The sequence below is a fragment of the Dermacentor silvarum genome, chromosome 7 (genome assembly GCF_013339745.2).
Source record: "Dermacentor silvarum isolate Dsil-2018 chromosome 7, BIME_Dsil_1.4, whole genome shotgun sequence".
NCBI lineage: Eukaryota > Metazoa > Arthropoda > Arachnida > Ixodida > Ixodidae > Dermacentor > Dermacentor silvarum.
The window spans coordinates 93,225,136-93,242,569 of record NC_051160.1 but is presented as its reverse complement, the minus strand read 5'-3'; the positions used below and the strand labels follow the sequence as shown (position 1 = coordinate 93,242,569).

At 47.1% G+C, this 17,434-nt stretch overlaps 1 protein-coding gene across 1 annotated transcript; it reads left to right on the top strand.

Annotated features, from left to right (window-relative positions):
• Positions 1–4,642: 4,642 nt before the first annotated feature.
• Positions 4,643–16,805, top strand: LOC119459022 (endothelin-converting enzyme 1-like). The gene is made up of 3 exons (XM_037720870.2): positions 4,643–5,075; positions 5,718–5,900; positions 16,617–16,805. The coding sequence occupies exons 1-3, from the start codon at positions 4,854–4,856 to the stop codon at positions 16,803–16,805; spliced, it is 594 nt and encodes a 197-aa protein (XP_037576798.2). The 5' UTR covers positions 4,643–4,853.
• Positions 16,806–17,434: the final 629 nt, after the last annotated feature.

Here is a 17,434-nt window from a genome sequence, read left to right as displayed (position 1 = left end):
CTTAGTCAGATAATTGCAATAATCAACACCATTCGACCACCAAACAAGGATCACCACAAGGGGTGGTATTTCATCCATACTTTTCAACGTTGCCCTGATAAGTCTTGCAAAGCAACTCCAAGAAATCGCCGGTCTACAACATACGATATATAAAGACAACATAACCGTATGGACAACTACAGGCTACCGAGTCTAAAGATGGAAGTCAAGCTAGAAGGAAAAATAATTCCAGGGAAACATACCTTAAGAATACTGGGTATGTGGCTTAAGTTAATCAGAGATGCCTGTACAAACTAAGCACATTCATATCATTAGTGCAACAGATCTCACGCATGATTGCCCGTATAACAAACAATCGTACGGGGATGAGAGAACAATGTACCCTCCGACTAACAATAGGTCTCGTCATCAGTCGCATCACATCTCACTCCCCTCTCATAATATGAACAGGGAAGAGAAAGAAAAAGCAAACCGAATAATAAGAATGGCCTATAAGACAGGCCTAAGATTACCTTGGAATAGTTCCAACGACAAGCTACTGGCGCTTGGTCTACACGACCAACACGAGTGAAGAATTAACCGAAGCATAGCTACGAACACAAGAAAATTGCCTGCTCCAGACTCCGACAGGCAGCGAAGTCTTGAGCAAGTTAGGATGCGATACCCTAATACAAAAAAATTCAAGAAAAAAAATTGCCGCGTATCTGCGTGCTTCGCTGCAAATGTCGTCGAAAGACGATAGTCTTCTGCCGGCCGTACTACATGAGTGCTGGTCTGATCCGCGGCCACCCGTGATGCTGTTCTCGTACCATTTCCGTCCTGGCATGATAAATGCAATGGAGGTTTGTTTGAACAGATTTCATTTTACCGCATTATTTCATCAAGCGGCCATTTATGTTTTGCCCTGCCTCAGACAGCGCTTAATTCCTTTATGTTGAATCGGCCGCATCTGGCTGACATTGATAAAATTGAGGAGGCGCTGCGTGAGACATGGACGCCATCTGGCAATACATCGGGAAACATGAACTTGTGCAGAGGGTTTCCTTCCTCCATGGCAGAGGGCGCTCGTCGGCGCGCAGTCGGGGAACGTCGTTCGTCGGCGCGCATAGCATGGCATTTTCAGCGCAGCTTAAGAAACTAGGGTCTTTAGAGTTACGTATCTATGTATTTTCTATTAGAGGAACACACCTCCTAATACTTACCTAGTGATGTTGCGCCTCAGATATGCGTAATATTTACTTTGTGATCGATAACGTTCACAAGTATGAACAGCCGTACCAGTTTAAGTAGTGTGGGCAGTAAGCAAGTGGTCCAACTTTGGCCGGGTGGCTGAATCGGGTGACAAACAGACAGACAGACAGACAGACCAAATTTTCAGCGTTTAAGTTCCCCAAGAAAGACTATCGTCTTTAATAATGAGATACCCAACGCCCTTAAAAAATGGTACATGGTATCCCCCATACCAAAGAACATGCATCCTACCTTGGAGGCTGGGAGAAGAAAGGCTGGGGCACATTAAATAGAAAAAAATGACTAAGTACTATATGAATACGGCAAGACTCACTGACGCTGCACCTTATCAGACATGCAAAGAGGGTGGTGGCAGTGGTCACGGACCATAGAGTGTAGATCGCGCTTCGATAGATCACGCCCCTACAATAGAAGCGGAAGAAGTTGCATTTGCGCTCGCAATAAAAGAGGGCTGGACTCGAAAAGCTCCATTACCAATAATCGCAGACTTACAGAAAGCTTGCAGAAAGCTACCTGAGCGGCAAAATTGGAGCACGGGCGCTCCGAATACTTGTCGGGAGTGGATGTGACCCCACGGTTCAATACATCCAAACTGTGATTTGGGCACCGGGGCACGACTGCGTCACGGGGAACCTGCGTGCGGACGAGTCGGCTCGAGGCTTTACAAATCACGTCTTATCAACGTCTTATCACTTTGCATAAGATCATACACGGGTCATCGGTTTTTAAGGCACCGGTTTCATTTGTGAAATGTCCTGCGCGTGCAACTTCAAGCACTCACCGCCTTAACCTTGTTCCATTCCAATCTCACTTGAACACGTTTAAATTTTCAGTTTTCCCGTCAACAATCGAACTCTGGAATGACCTTGACGGCTCACTTCGACAGTTATCGCCCGCACAATTCGCGAAAGAAATCTATCACATCTCTCATTAGTTCTAAGACCTCCTGGTGTACTCTTTATTTTTTGTACCTTTGAATATATGTCTGTCTTTATACGCAATATTGTTTGTACTGACCATGCACATATGTAACATGCTCTACTAATTCTATGCTGTATAATGTTTGATTTTACCTATTTAGGCTACTAATGTACCCACCCCTGAAATGTTTCACACTGAGACGGCAGTATTGGTAAATAAGAAATAAAAATCACCGTGCCACCCCGGACTCTGCAATAGAGGACCCTACACCCCTAAACCATTGCTTTGCAACAATATTGAAATACTATAGAGAAAATAGAAAAATCTATCCACGTCCGCACGGCAATCTCAGGCTGCAAAGACAACCGTGTTGCGAGGTTAGAGAACAACACCTAAAATAGAAAAATCTATCCACGTCCGCACGGCAATCTCAGGCTGCAAAGACAACCGTGTTGCGAGGTTAGAGAACAACACCTACACAAATCTGCACACGCTCCACCTGATCTACCCCACGGCATATAGAGACATATGCCCAATGCTCTTAAACATCACGTGAGAGTGTGCAGAATACGAAGAACAACACGAAACAAACGGCACATGGAATCAATGGGAGGCGTTGCTGTCTAGTCCGGCCCTGGAAGATCAACTATTACTGATCCAATTAGCTGAGCGGATGGCCCGTGTTAGTGGGGCCTTGGAATAGGGGCACCACCATACCGGACAGACTGTTTTTAAATGCGAAGCATTTCTTGCCGACGGCTTTGTCCGTCCCTCCCGCGGCGTCCCACACCCCCACAGCACATGCGCGTCCCCTCCCCTCTCTCTCCTCTCCTACGCTCCCCCCTTTCTCTCCTCTAGGAATCCTTTACGGAGCGGTGCCCGCGTCCCACACCCCCACAGCGCATGCGCGTCCCCTCCCCCTCTCTCTCCTCTCCTACGCTCCGCCGCTTTCTCTCGTCTAGGAATCCTTTACGGAGCGGCGCCCGCGTGCCACACCCCCATGGCGCATGCGCGTCCCCTCCCCCTCTCTCCTATACTACGCTCCCCCTTTCTCTCCTCTAGGAATCCGGAGCGGCGTGCACGACAGGTGGTGCGACAGCTGCATACTCCGCTGGGGGCGCCACGCCGCCACAGTAGTTCCGCGGTATGAAAATAACGGAGAGCGTGCACCTCATTCTCTCTCCTGTGCAGCGCCGCGATGAGCGCTCGGGCCGCTGCCGCGAAACCATCTCCCGCTAAAGCTAACCATCTCCCCGCTGCTTCGCATTGAGACATGGTTCCCTTTAGCGGGAGATGGAGTAATTTTTTCACTCCTTACCCCCTTGGGGGGACTGGGTTAGGAGCCCGTACGGTTTCTGTACATAATAGTGCTCCTACGACTGCTGCTGCTGCTGCTGCTGCTATTACTACTACTATTAGTAGCAGTAGTAGTAGTAGAAGTAGTAGTAGTAGTAGTAGTAGTAGTAGTAGTAGTAGTAGTAGTAGTAGTAGTAGTAGTAGTAGTAGTAGAGGAGCGACAGCAATGATGACATTGATAGGATTTATTTTCGCATAAATACAGCGTATGACACGAAGGACCGTGCGGAAAAAGATGCCATCTCGACAGCTTGACAAAGTCCGCAGGCCCCCGCATTGGCGTTCACGGCACTGATTTAAGCATAATCAGCCTATAACATTTCATAAATTTTACAAAATTTACACAACTTAAACTGGGCGTCCGCAAGTTATTCTGGAGTTCTTTTGTTGCCGGCGTTTACGCTGATCCATTCATGTAGTTCGCCTACAAACAGCCCGATGGAAATTGCAGAATAATTTCGGCGCCCATTGAATCTAACAGCACGATAAAACAACATGGACAACAGAATCGAAACGACGAAAGCACTGCGTTTCTTCAACCATTCAGTTCCAAATCACCAGCCCACACCTACACTTTCATAATTTATTTCCGATGCTATCAATAGGGTACACTTACCCAAATATTTCCAACAAGTGCCGCTATAGAATACGCAGATAAGAATACCAATGCTGCCGGTACTAATTTAAGACGCTTTTGGCATTGCAAATGAGACATTCCTTCTTTTCAGGTGTTGACAGCGGACCAAAGTAAACAAGCGAAAAAGTGTACAGAGTTCGAGTGTTGAATTATTTTTCAATGAATTGTTCGGTACACTCCTCCTCATCACCTCTCCCAGGCCTTTGATGATGTATAGTTTGATGGCGCGTAATTATCAACGTATATTCACTGAGCTCGATTATGGGGATAAGTGGAGGTCCTCTGGTTTAACGTCCGTTATGTGAGAAGCTTCGGTAGCTGCTATTAAAGAAATAGAACGAAACAGGATTTTTAGTTGGAGGAGAGGGTCGCTGCGCTACCTAAGGTAATGGAGCAATACATCCCGTACGGTGTGTGTAAAACCTGGATCTGATTTGCCTGCTGTTGACATGCTTCCTTTCACAATCTCCCTGCGCAGGAGGCTGCCGATAAAACATGGGCTGTCTCGTGGCTCGACAACGATACGAAAAAAGTTGCTGTGGAAAAGCTGAAGAACGTGCGCACAGTGTTGTGGCCTTCGGACAAGTTCCTCACGCGGGAGGCACTTAAAGAAGCGTACGAAAACTTCACCTACAGCGCTTCGTCATTCGCCGAGTATTGGATCGAGACGCGTCGCAGCCAGCGCGGGATGTACGGCTCCGAGGCGGGCGAAGAGGAGCTGCTTCTGGGCGACAGCACGCAGCTGCCATACGCGGACTACGAGCAGATGCTCAACCGCCTGTCTCTCTCATTGGGAGCACTGGCCCCTCCGCTCTTCTGCAAGGATGGCACCAATGCCATGTTGTACGGTGGCCTGCTGTACTTTTACGCCCGGATGCTCATCACTGCTATTGACAGCGCGGGAGTGAAGGTAAGGCTGCTATGGATTTAACTAGATGTTTGTTTGCGTGGACCCATGTTACTGACTGACCGTGTCGGCCCGAGCAGGCGGCTGTCGTAGAAGGTAGTTAAAAAGGAAACTGCTTCTGTGGACTTCTTTTCAAGGACTACTACTTCTGGGGGCTGGAGAGGCAGTCCTGTGTTGTGATTTAACACATTAAACGTGCACGAATAGAAAGATTACTCGCCCATTGTAACATACACGCATGCAAATTTTTTTCTTATGGCAGCTCAACGACACGCAGGCCACGGAAAAATAAAAAAAATAAACAATGCCCTCTAAAATATACGTAATGACAAGGCTGGTGACTCACCCGGCTCTGATAGCCGACCTTAGAGCAACGGCACTGAACTTTAGAATAATACGTGGTGTTTTCACAACCTATGCATAGTATTTGCGGTGCTTTACGGGATGGTTACTTATTGCAGGCCTATATAACCAAGCATGACCACAACAGCACGTGTTTGTGCGTATAACTGCTTTCAATATTAGTGTCGTAATTCGGATTGGTAGCATAATTATGCTGCTTTGTTTGCGGATACAGTGCAGGCATTATTGATAACGTGCTGCTCATGGACACATGGTACTGATTGAGCTAATTGCTTGCTGCAGTTCAACGCGCAAGGCGAGTTCGTGTCGTCTTGGTTGAGCGACAGCACTAAGGATACTTACGAACAGCGAGCACTCCACTGCCTACCGGGAAACACCAGCATCTTCCCCGAAGTTCCCGCAATGGAGGTGGCGTATGCAGCATTCAAGCGACATCATCAAGCGAATAACATCCGGTTATCTGAGGTGGGTAACATTAGGAAATTAGCATATACTCTAGACACACTCTATGCCTGCGAGATCATCAAAAACTGCCGTCGTTTATGAAGGCGCCACTTAGGTAGTGTGACAGTAATGATATTTTACGCCCGGACGGCAACCACCTTTACCAGCCCCCTATCATGCACCACTGGCGACAAAGGGCAAAACTTGTCATTGCGATAGAAGCAACAATGTTTATGTGCAACGGAAGCACATGAGTTGGTTTAGAATCGCAACCACAGGCACAACATTTACAATATACTTATTGCTACCCCTCTTTTATTGATATCCATGTTTTTCCTCCAGCACCGAGCATCAAAAATGTGAAAAGTGTGCTTAAAACACCCTATGTTGGATGCGCTGCCAATGTTGCTACAAAAACGGACGCTTCTCAGTGCTTTCCCGCTGAACCGTCAGGCACAGAATATGCAGGAGCCTGCGCAAGTAGTCTTGCACATGATGACGGCAGTGAAACCTAACCCTAAAGGTTTAACTGAAACCAGACCTACTGGTCGCATTTAGGCATGCAGTACACATATATCAAATAAATCATCTGAGATGTATAGAATTATAAGCAAGAAATGCAAAGAACCAGTACAGGTGACATCTCAGCTCATTCGGAAGCTCTAGGGTCACAACTTGCTTGCCATTTTACGCAAAATATCCAGGACTCCAAACGCTTCACTACATCCGATCTTAGTACTTCTATACTATCCGTTCTATTGGATTCACGCTTCTGTATGCGGCGCCGGCCTTAATGCGGCGGCTGTTCTTTGTAGAATGCGTAGTGGCTTTCTCGATAAAGGCCGCTCAAGTACACGTCATCGCTGCCTCCGCAGAAACACCGTTATGGAATGCCCCTGTAGTGCCTCTCTCTAGAATAGTGGTTGGAACAAGTATGTATGTCTATGTACAGTGTACTTCATAATAGATAAGCACTGGCACCAGCAGCGTTATCGCTTGATACGCTTGCGTTAACACGGAAACTTGTAAATATATTCTGCAACTCTTCCCTGCACCTATGTTTGCATTCTTAAAGCGGGACACGCGACGGGGAAACGTTAGGACAGTACATGGGTAAAGTGAGAGTGACTTCATGCGGCGAGAATGTCACGCATACGGTAATTTCATGGTGGACGTTACATACGCAAATGTACCCTGGAATCATTCAGTGCTGTTTCGCATGTAATATTTTCTCGCCACTTCCGCCGTATACGAACAGGCAATGTTGCTTAAATCTCTCATTTCAATTTTCACTGGGTTACGTCGTTCATATTTATTATCGCCGAAAAGAGTTGAAACCTTATCAGAAATGTTCGCACTGGAAAGGTTGTCAAATTTTAGACGCATGCGCAAAGAGCGCTCGATCTCCCCTCTAGCGCGGCAGTGATATTTCACCAGAAAGCTGCATAATAAATACTTAATTTGGCCTCAGAGCAAGGCCAAGGTAAATACACCTGGTAGCGAAGCTTCCATAGACGCCCATACGTTCAAAACATGGCGGTTCATCGGCGGTTCATGGGGCTTAGCGCCATCTGTGTGAGGAGGGAACACTTCCGGCGGAAGAAAAAAATAATGTGACGCCATATCCGTTAAAAACAGAAGTGACGTCATTTTGTTCTCAAAGGTGCGAATTTTTTTTTTCGGGGGCCAGCCATTAGAGCTGTACATTCAAATGCCCCGCCATTCGACGTGATGGAAATTTCGAGCTTTCAGCGTGGAAACCGACGCAGGAAAAGTTCAGCCATACGGGTGTCGAAACCGCACCCTTGCGCAGAACATACTTTGCTCAGAGGCCGACGAACGCTTTGGGCGTAGAGTGCTCGTCCTTTCGTCGGACGCCAAGCCCGTCGGCCAGCGATGTCCCACGAAAACAACTTAAGTGAGCAATTATCTGGCGGTAGCAACTCACTACTTTTGACTGAACAGGTTAAGAAACAATGAAACTACACGCGTCACCAAATTCAGACAAACGTCGACAAGCAAAGCAACACAACATGTGAGGGGGGCGTATTGTAACAGGTGAACTTTACGAGTGCCCCTTTCTGCCCACTTCAAAAGCTGCATTGCATTGCAAGTGATAGCGGCGTCAACGCCCGCCGCTATCGGTGGGCGCTCAGAAACGGTATTTATTGATAATGATCAAGTAAAATAGAGTTGTTCTTTTCTTGCTATGCGTATATAAAATTGATTAGGAACTTTATTTTCGTTGAATGAATCTAACTGCGTATCGCTTTAATTAAAAACGCTTTTTTTCTTTCGCAATGTTTGTTCCCTCCAAACATAGTCGCGCTTCAATCGCTGCTCCCATAACCACCCGTGCTGATGTCGGTGACAATTCGTTCTGAACCGCTTTTTGCCCGAAGCTTCGCGACCATTTGGATCGACCTTGGCAAGGCCGCAGCAGCACATGCACATCCATCGGAATGGTATAACATCGCACTGCGCGCGGCTACAGGTGCAGTTCTAATACCGCGCATAGGATCAATATGTTCTCCCTCAGCAGCCGATACCGTCTATGTGCTCGTCGACTTCCACAAAGCCCGCGCTCCCTTCGCATAGAATCGCTGTCGAAAGCTTGTAGACCTATAAAAGCAGCCATGAAAGACAAATACAGAAATTAACCGAGGCTACCGACAGTGCGACATTTATGACAGAGAACATCTCTACGTAAAATCAGTGCGTGCAAGTTGCAATGCTCATCAGAGTATACCATCCTATCAGCGTTGATCGCTTCTCCTTGTATTCGCAACTAATAAAACGCGACCTAGCACCAAGTCAAGAGTCAGTTTTGCAGGTTACGGCGGCCGCATTCCGACAGGGGCGAAACGCACGAAGGGGCGTAAACTGCGATTTGGGGTCCCGGTAAGAAATCGTAGGTTGGTGATGTCATAGCCTGGAGCCACTAACTGCGGTGTCTGTCGTAGCCCAAGTAGAGCCTCAAAGAAATCATGCTAATCGATACAATATCAGCACAATGGTCTGCGCCGACCTTCAATAAAGGTCTCTCTCAAAGCGCTTTATTTACGCTTGACCTGCGCTAGCTGATTCCACGCTGTGCCGGCAAATTTCCTAGTTTCATCACTCCACCTATCTTTCCGCCGTCCTCGACTGCACTTCGCTTCCCGTGGTATCCATTCCGTAATTTTAATGGCCCGCCGGTTATCTACCTTGCACATTACGTGGCCTGCGCAGCTATACCTTTATTGCGATATCAATTATATGGACACTCCAAAGCGGATTTCTGCTGTCCGCGTCGCCGTCGCCATCCCAGTTTCGGCTAATCCAAGTTTGCTGCTTGTCACGCCGCTCGCGTCCTCTATCGTAATGTTACGCCTAAATTTTAACAGCGGAGCTGTTGTAGGTCGAGAATGTGCCGTCCGTCCGTCCGCCGGTGTCACGCAGGTACGTGACAAGCAGAGGAGGAGAGGTGCGCTGGGGCAGGAGACGCCCAATGAGATGCCGCGTTGGGCGCGAGGAGTAGTGGCGATGGGTATAACAGAAGGTGTTTCTGTGCGGCGCGCCCTTTCGGATAACACGCAGAGCTGCTGCCGACGCCGTCCGCGTTTCCAAGCGTTCGCGCCGAACGCGCGTGGTGTACGTGACTGCAGCCGATGCCTAGGGCGGCGGCTCGTCAGGTTTCGACCAGAGAACTGACACTCGTCGAGTAGCGTCAGAAGTCGCTGCCTCTTCTCGCCTCGCAACGTTTCAATATAAGTTGGGGTTGTAGATCTGTGTTTGCTTGTGTTTGCGCAATTGCGTCACGTGCAACACATGCACATGTAACACTTGTAACACTCGGTGTAACAAACATATTCGTTGTTCGACCATCTTCACGGATTGGAAGAGAAGTATAATTTTTTCGTTGCATCGTTCTTTGCCCGGTCCACAACGTGTTCTCGAGCTTTTTTGTTAGCCTCCAAGGCTCTGCTCAATATGTTAGCACCGGTTGCATACAAGAATTGTACCCTTTATTTTTCAAGGATAGTGGTAAGCTCCTGGTCCTTATTTAGTAATGCCAGCCATGTCGACTCCAACCCATGTTCAGTCTGGTGCTTCGTTGCTTCTCACGATACAGTTCCCCTATGTGTCATTGATCTACATAAACTTACTCCTGCGCAAATTCTAAAGGTTGCCTGCTAATCATGATCTATTATTCCCTTGCCAGGCTATTGAGGATTATCGTTATATTCTGCACAATATTCTTCAACCCCGCTCTTGCACTTACTCGGTTAAGGTGCTCAATCATTTGTTGTAATTTGTCCCCAGTGTTGCTGAATAGGATGATGACACCTGCAAACCGAAGGTTGCTTAGATATTCGTCGTTGATCCTCACCCCTAATCATTCCCATTCTAATAGCTTGAATACTTCTAAGCATGCAGTGAATAGCATTGCGGAGATTGTGTCTCCTTGCCTGACCCCGTTCTTGATATGTAACTTACTGGGGATAACTAAGGTAGCTGTGGAATCTGTAGATATTACCCAAGATATTCATGTCTCCTGTGCCGATTGAGGGCCTTAACCGAGCAAGTGTGTGAGCCGGGTTTAGGATTTATATGCCGAAGTCAAAAGTAATGTTCAATAGCCTTGCAAGGGAACAAGAATTCAGGATCACCAGTCAGTCTCTACAGTCTGTACAGGAGTACGTTTATTTTACTCACAGGGGACACTTATCATGACGAACCGCCGTGGTAGCTCAGTGGCTATGGTGCTGGGCTGATGAACACGAGGTCGCGGGATCGAATCCCGGCCACGGGGGCCGCATTTCGATGGGGCGAAATGCGAAAACACCCGTGTACTTAGATTTAGGTGCACGCTAAAGAACCGTAGGGGGTCCGAATTTCCGGAGTCCCCCACTACGGCGTGCCTCATAATAAGATAGTGTTTTTGGCACGTAAAACCCTAAAATTAAAAAAAATAATTAACACTTACCATGACTAGGAAATTTACAGAATAATAAAAAGGAATTGCAGTGCACACTGCAGGCATTACCAAATCCTAACTGGGAACTTTGTAAAAAATCGTTGAAAAGAAAAGTATAGAATCAATGCATTCTACCCGTGCTTACATATGGGGCACTACATTGGAGGTTAAAAGAGAATCTCACACCCAGCAATGTTTTGGGGCACAGAACCGTTCTTTGATCACAGGTTAGTTTTAAAGTTTCTTGAAGATGCCGGTACATTGAGAGTCATCAGCCCCCTACATTCGTAGCACATCCTCTCTTCAGAGGCTGCTGCTGCGACAGCATTATTGTAGAGCACGTGCCTCTCAGCCCTTGCGTTCAAGGGTCCTGTTGAGGCACCGGTGCTACTTTCACGTACACGTTTTATGACATTATCACTTCAGAACAAACAATCCATGGTCATTGCTCACATCTCCGGTCATTGTCATCATTTTAATAGTTATATATCTTACGCAAGTTACTGCGACTGATTTTAGGCCTATTTACAGCCATTTAACACCCACCATTCACAGTACTTCATAAATAATTGATTGGAAACTCATCGCCATGTGTATGGCGCTCTTTGGCCATATCTGGCCCTTGCGCCAACAAACTCCATACATCATCAAAAGAGAATCTCGAGAACAAGTTAAGGGTCGTGCAAAGAGCGATGGAGTGAAACAAGTGACCTGCGCGGCACACGCAGCACAGTCACAGCGTAAGCGGATGGAGTGGCTCAAGAATAGCTCCAATTTGGGCACCACGCACAACAGGGTCTTCACACCAGTCTGTTCGCCTCGTTTCGACGAGAACGATCTGAACTGTCCGCCCGGCGTCGACAGCGAGCTATGGCTTGTAATGCTCTCTGCACAGCAGTCTGCTGAGCCCGATCAAGCCTTACAACTGCAACTGACATGTCGGGCACGCTGCGTTTGCAGGTACCTTAACTAGATGGCCCCACCATACTGGTAGAGGCTTGGCAGCTCGGGCAGCTCGGGATCGCGTTAATTGCGCGCCTCGTCTGAATCGCATCTCGTCGTCTGCGCCTGCGCACGCTGCGTTTGCAGGCGCCTTACCTAGATGGCGCAATCATACTGGCGGAGGCTCGGGTCATCTGCCCCTGCGCGCTTGCCTTATAGGGCATTTTTCCGCTGCCCGATAGCAAGCGCTTTCGTGGCTCAGTGGTAGAGCATCTGGCTCCCACGCAGCGGGTGCGGGTTTGATCCCGGGGGGAATCGTGTACTTTTTTGCATTTCCGGCGATAGTGGTTACAGCGGCGTACACCGTCGGCGGGCATCATCGCGAACCGAAACGGCTATTGGAATGAGCCGATAACAGCTTACGCTGTAAAAAGTTATGGATAACGTTAAGAGACAGGCAGAGAGTGGTGTGGATCATATAGAAAATGAGGATAGCCGGTATGCTAGTTGACATTAGGAGAAAAAAGTTTGCAGCGACGTTTCACTTAGTGAACGCGGATTACGCGCAAGCGTATCGACGCCGCAAACATGCACAGTGAGCACCGCGGCATCGAGGCTCAACCGGAAAGGCGGGAATGCGGTCGCGCACCCTACAATAATCTCGACGGTGCGACACCTGGTGTGCCACAGGGGAAGCGCATATTGCTACACATGCAAATAAGCATGGAGGCAAGAAAAAAATTAGGTGGGAGCACTACGTCACGCAGCCAGCCTTGGCCAGTGAACGCTCCGTGAAGCCAGTCCCTTTGCTCCTGCTTTAGTCAGTATCGGCCCAACACGTTACCTCCTGCGTCGATATCACGGAGCAAGACACGACATTTGCCGGGACGTTGCATGCTCGTGGGGTTTGAATCAATGCGCGCTTGTTCGGGGGCATTTCGGGGCCCTGCCGAGGCGCTACATGCAGAGCAGGAGCCTTAAATTTACCGCGTGTTCTGACGTGACTATCACGCGTTGGGTAAACACGCTTCGCTTCAATCACGTTGCACGATGCTCCCTCCTAACATTTTCATTCCTCCTTGAAAAGAAGAGACGCCGTGAACATGTACAGCGAGCACTGCTGCGTCGAAGCACAAACGAAAAGGGCGCGCACGCGGTCGCGGACGCTACATTGATCTCGACGGTTCAGCGCCTAGTGCGCCACACCGAAAGCGCTTATTGCTACATATCGAAAAAAGAAGCGCCACGAACTTGCACAGCGATACACAACGAGCCCCGCGGCGTCGAAGCACAAACGAAAATAATGCGAAGGCGGTGATTCACTTCTCCACGTCCAGGTGCCTTTCTCCTCCGGCGCTCGCTTCCCTCGTGGCGACAAACATAATTTCGACGATTTCACAGGCGGGGCATCTACGCTTGCGCGTAAAAATGGAGCTGGGCAGGCCATGAAATGGGTAGGGTAGATAACCTGGTAGATCATTAGAGTTACAGAATGCGTGCCAAGGGAAGCGTACTTTACGCACCGCGCTATTTGTGCCTCCGCACTCATAATTTCAGCGTCAGTATGCGGCCTACCCAGACCTTCTACCCCTCCACCTCCTCACCCTCGCCATTACCCGTCATATGCGCACGCCCACCCTCCTTCTTGTGCACTTTAGCTGCCCATACCTTCTGAGCCTTTCTTTAAAACTGATTTTACTCTGCGCTTTGGTGACTTCAAACGAGGCTCAACTCATGTCACCCTGCACTACCTAATTCGTGGTTCTACCGTGGGTTCCCAAATCGGACCTGCCTCCCAATCTTTGGTTAACGCCCAACCACGACAAGACATCCCATTTTAAGCATAGAATGGCATTTGCGAACTTCAGCGCTGGCATCATTACTCCTTTCCAGATTCCACGCACCAACAAATACTTACTGTGGACCGAAGTGCTCAGTGTTTCATTATTTTTTTCATTCCGCTTCCTGTATATTTTCAGGTTTTGAAGGTGGGTGCTTGCGTATGTCTGTCCTTCCTTTATGTATACGCCGCGGTACTTATATTGCTTGACTCTGGGTATGACTTGCTGTTGAATTGACACCACGTTATTACTCGTCTCTTCATTAAAGATCATAATTCACGATTTCTCTGCGCTAAACTTAACGCCTTGGTATGTAGCTGCGTTGCCACAGATATTCGCAATTGTCTGTAAATCTATTGTATTGTCCGCGAGTAGGCACTATGTCGTCCGCATACATAAGTACGGAATTCTTCTGTCGCACCATTTGTCCGCTACGCATGTAGTATAAATCAAACACTAATACACTGTTTTCCAGTCAACTTTCTATGCCCTTAACATAAAGTGTGAACAACAATGAAGACAGAAAACATCTTTGCCTCAGTCCTTGGTGAACTCCCAAAACTTCACTACGTTTTGGACCTTCCAATTTAACTTGCTCGGTTGTCAATATATATCTCCCTCAGCAGCTCCAGGAAATTGCCATTTATGCCTTCCTGCCTAATAATTTCCCATAACAATTCCCAGTCTACGTTGTGGTAGGCTCCTTTAATATCTAGAAGTGATAGCGATAAAGGTCTATTCTGAGCTACTGAAATACATATGCACTGACTTAGTACAAACCAATTATCCTCTACGCGCTGGCCAGGTCTGAACCCCTTCTCTAGTTCCCACAGTACATAATTTATCTTCACCCACTTCGAGAGCTGTACTTTTTTGGCTTGCACTAACCATTCTTTATATCCCCGACGTTTCTGTAACTGGCCTGTACAAGCTCGTCTGATCCTAATCCCCTTTACCTTTGTAGATGAGGTTCATCTTGGTGTGGCGCCGTCCAAATGAAATTTTCTTCGTTCTAATATAACTTGTGTGGCAGTAGTCAGCAGTACCTTGCTCATTGGACCGAGGTTCCTGCAAAGCTCTATTAGTATATCATCAGGTCCTGTTGCCGTAGTATTAGGGACCTTTTCTGCTTTTTTTCAGTAAAAGCTTTCTATGTTAAATTATGATCTCTCAGGCTTCTCTGTTGCTGCTGGATCTGTTTGAGCCTTCTTGCCAAAGTTAGCCGTAATAACGTCTGTGATGTACCACAGCGCATCGTCTCCTTCGTAAATGTTACGTTCTTCATCCCTTATAGCCGCGTGCAACTTTGTTGTGGGAGCTTCGATTGCTATTATATGGTTCCAGAATATTCTTGGGGCGCCTTTGCCTCTTTTGCGAACGTCATGCACCGAACGTTAACTTGCGCATTTATTTTCTCTTGCACGAGCTCACTCGGCACCCTTTTCTTTTCTCGGTATTTGTTCTATCTAAGGAGCTCCTCTTCGTGTAATCCCAACTTTTTCACTTCTCTATTTTCCGTATACGCCTGTTTACGCTCAGAAATAGCTTGCTTTATTTCCTTGTTACACAACTTACGTGGTTTCCTCTTTTCTATCGAACAATTTTCTGCTTCATAGCGCCTGCCAGTTCCTTACATTCCCAGATTGTTGTAGCAACGCCATCAGCCTCCGATGCACCAATATGGAGATAAGCCGCTTGTCAGTGAATTAAGCACATATTTGTGCCAGAAAAGATTTATGTATGTAACAGCAAGTGACTAGAATTATGAGCGAGATACAAAATTTGTATTGGAGGGCAATGCCACTTAGTCGTCGCCAAATTTCGCGAATACGTCCTGTGATCGTGCTTCATTTCCAAAGCTGCTTCAGCTCTCGTTTATTTTATGTCGCGGTGTTTTATGATTGTGTCATGATATCGTGTCTCTGCCAGTTATATAAATAAAAGAATGATTTAAACGACGCATTCTGGGATTTTGCCTGCCAAATCCATTATATCATTTCGATGCACATCGTGGTGGGGGACTCCAAACCATTTTGACTACGTCGGTTCAAAAAATTCTTGTTTATGCCTATGTTAGGTGCACGGTAAAGAAAAACGTGTGCCTAAATGTCAGTATACACCACCGTTTATGCATTTCACATCCATCAAATTGCGGCCGCCGCGGCCACAGCCGAATCAGCACCTCGAGCTTAGCAGCGAAATGCCATAGCCATCGGGTGGTCATATGTAAGATATACAAAAAAATAAAAAATTTCTTCTCTTCTTATAGTGAAATTTTATACACTAGCGCTAAAACAATATACATATAATAATTAGCGAGCGCTGTGCTACGCGATCACTCACTCAGACAACGAGAAAACACATAAAAACGCTGCTATTCTAACCGGAGTGCGTCAGACGACAAAGCGAGTCTCATGGATGACGTCACCGGAGTGCAACTTGCAGCGCTTAGTCTCATCAGTGCGGTCCTACGTTTCTAAGCTTCGTTTTCGGACTTCCAATACTCGTCTGAATCAGGAGTGTATTTGCTACTAGTATGGCATTTCGTATGTGTGTTCGTCGCAATATTATCGGTAATTTCCAGACGTTAAATAGAGCGAAAAAAAAGGGCAACAATGTAACTCAGTATCTCTAGGCTCGACTGAAGCCAGACGTCCCTTATGTGTAGGCCCGTTTGGTGATGTCAATTAACTTTGCAGATACTTTGCTGCAGTTTCTGCAGAATGCAGTTACGAGATTTTATTTGAATTTTTTTACCGGTACGTGCCTTCCTGCAAATGCTCATGAACGAAAAAAAAGCATTATAGAACATCATGTATTTGTAGTCACGGAAATACGCATTCCAAGAGAAGTGTAATAATTTTACAGCACATGTGTCACACGCTTCTGAAATGTCTATCTGTAAAAGCTTCAATGAAATAAATTGCAACCATTACGTGTAGCGGGTGCTGTTAATGATCAAAAGAAAAGAGAATGTCTGGCTGTTCTTCCCAGGAATTGACCGAGGAGAAGGTGTTCTTCATCACCGCCTGCCTCGCCACTTGCGCAATGACGCCTGCCGACAACCTCTATGGCGGCGACTGCAACAAGGCGGTCATGAACTTCGCGCCGTTTGCCGAAGCCTTCAGTTGTCCTGTCGGTTCCAAGATGAACCCTGCATCGAAGTGCACGTTTTATGATTGATTTTCACAACTATGCGTCAGCGGTCCTCCTTCCCTGCCCAAGATGTTTCTTGAGCAATGCGTTGTTTTTGTTCTGTGTGTGCGTGTCTGGGATGTATAGCTCCGTTATCGCTGAGGTGATGCGCCCACTGAAGTTCGCCGATCTTTGCACTATGCGTGGCTGAACTTATTGCTGACCACTTCATTTACGAACTGTTTGCTGTGCCTGATTATTACTTTCCGTGCATCATTATTTTGTGCTTGGACAATATGTTCACAAATTCTGGCGTGCGCTTCAAGTTCTGATAGTTGATAGGTGATCACATTATTGTACATCATATCACCTTCGTATGCGGCCAATACCGGGCTGCTACAGCTTTCGAAAAAAAACTTTTTTTCGTAGCCGTGCAAAGAGGGATTATTATTCATTTTATGGAAAGTGCCATAGTATCCTCCTTCCTTTGACGTCGACTGCCGTTGCACTGTTCAGCATGTTAGTTTTGATAGTTTGCCGCAGGCTTCGGCCATATCTATTGTTGCAGTTTCCTTTAAACGTCCTGGTGGCTTCACTACATGATCACTATGGCGTGCATTACAAGATGGTAAATGTGTTGACATTACGTGCATATTCACTCATCCCCAAGAACCTTC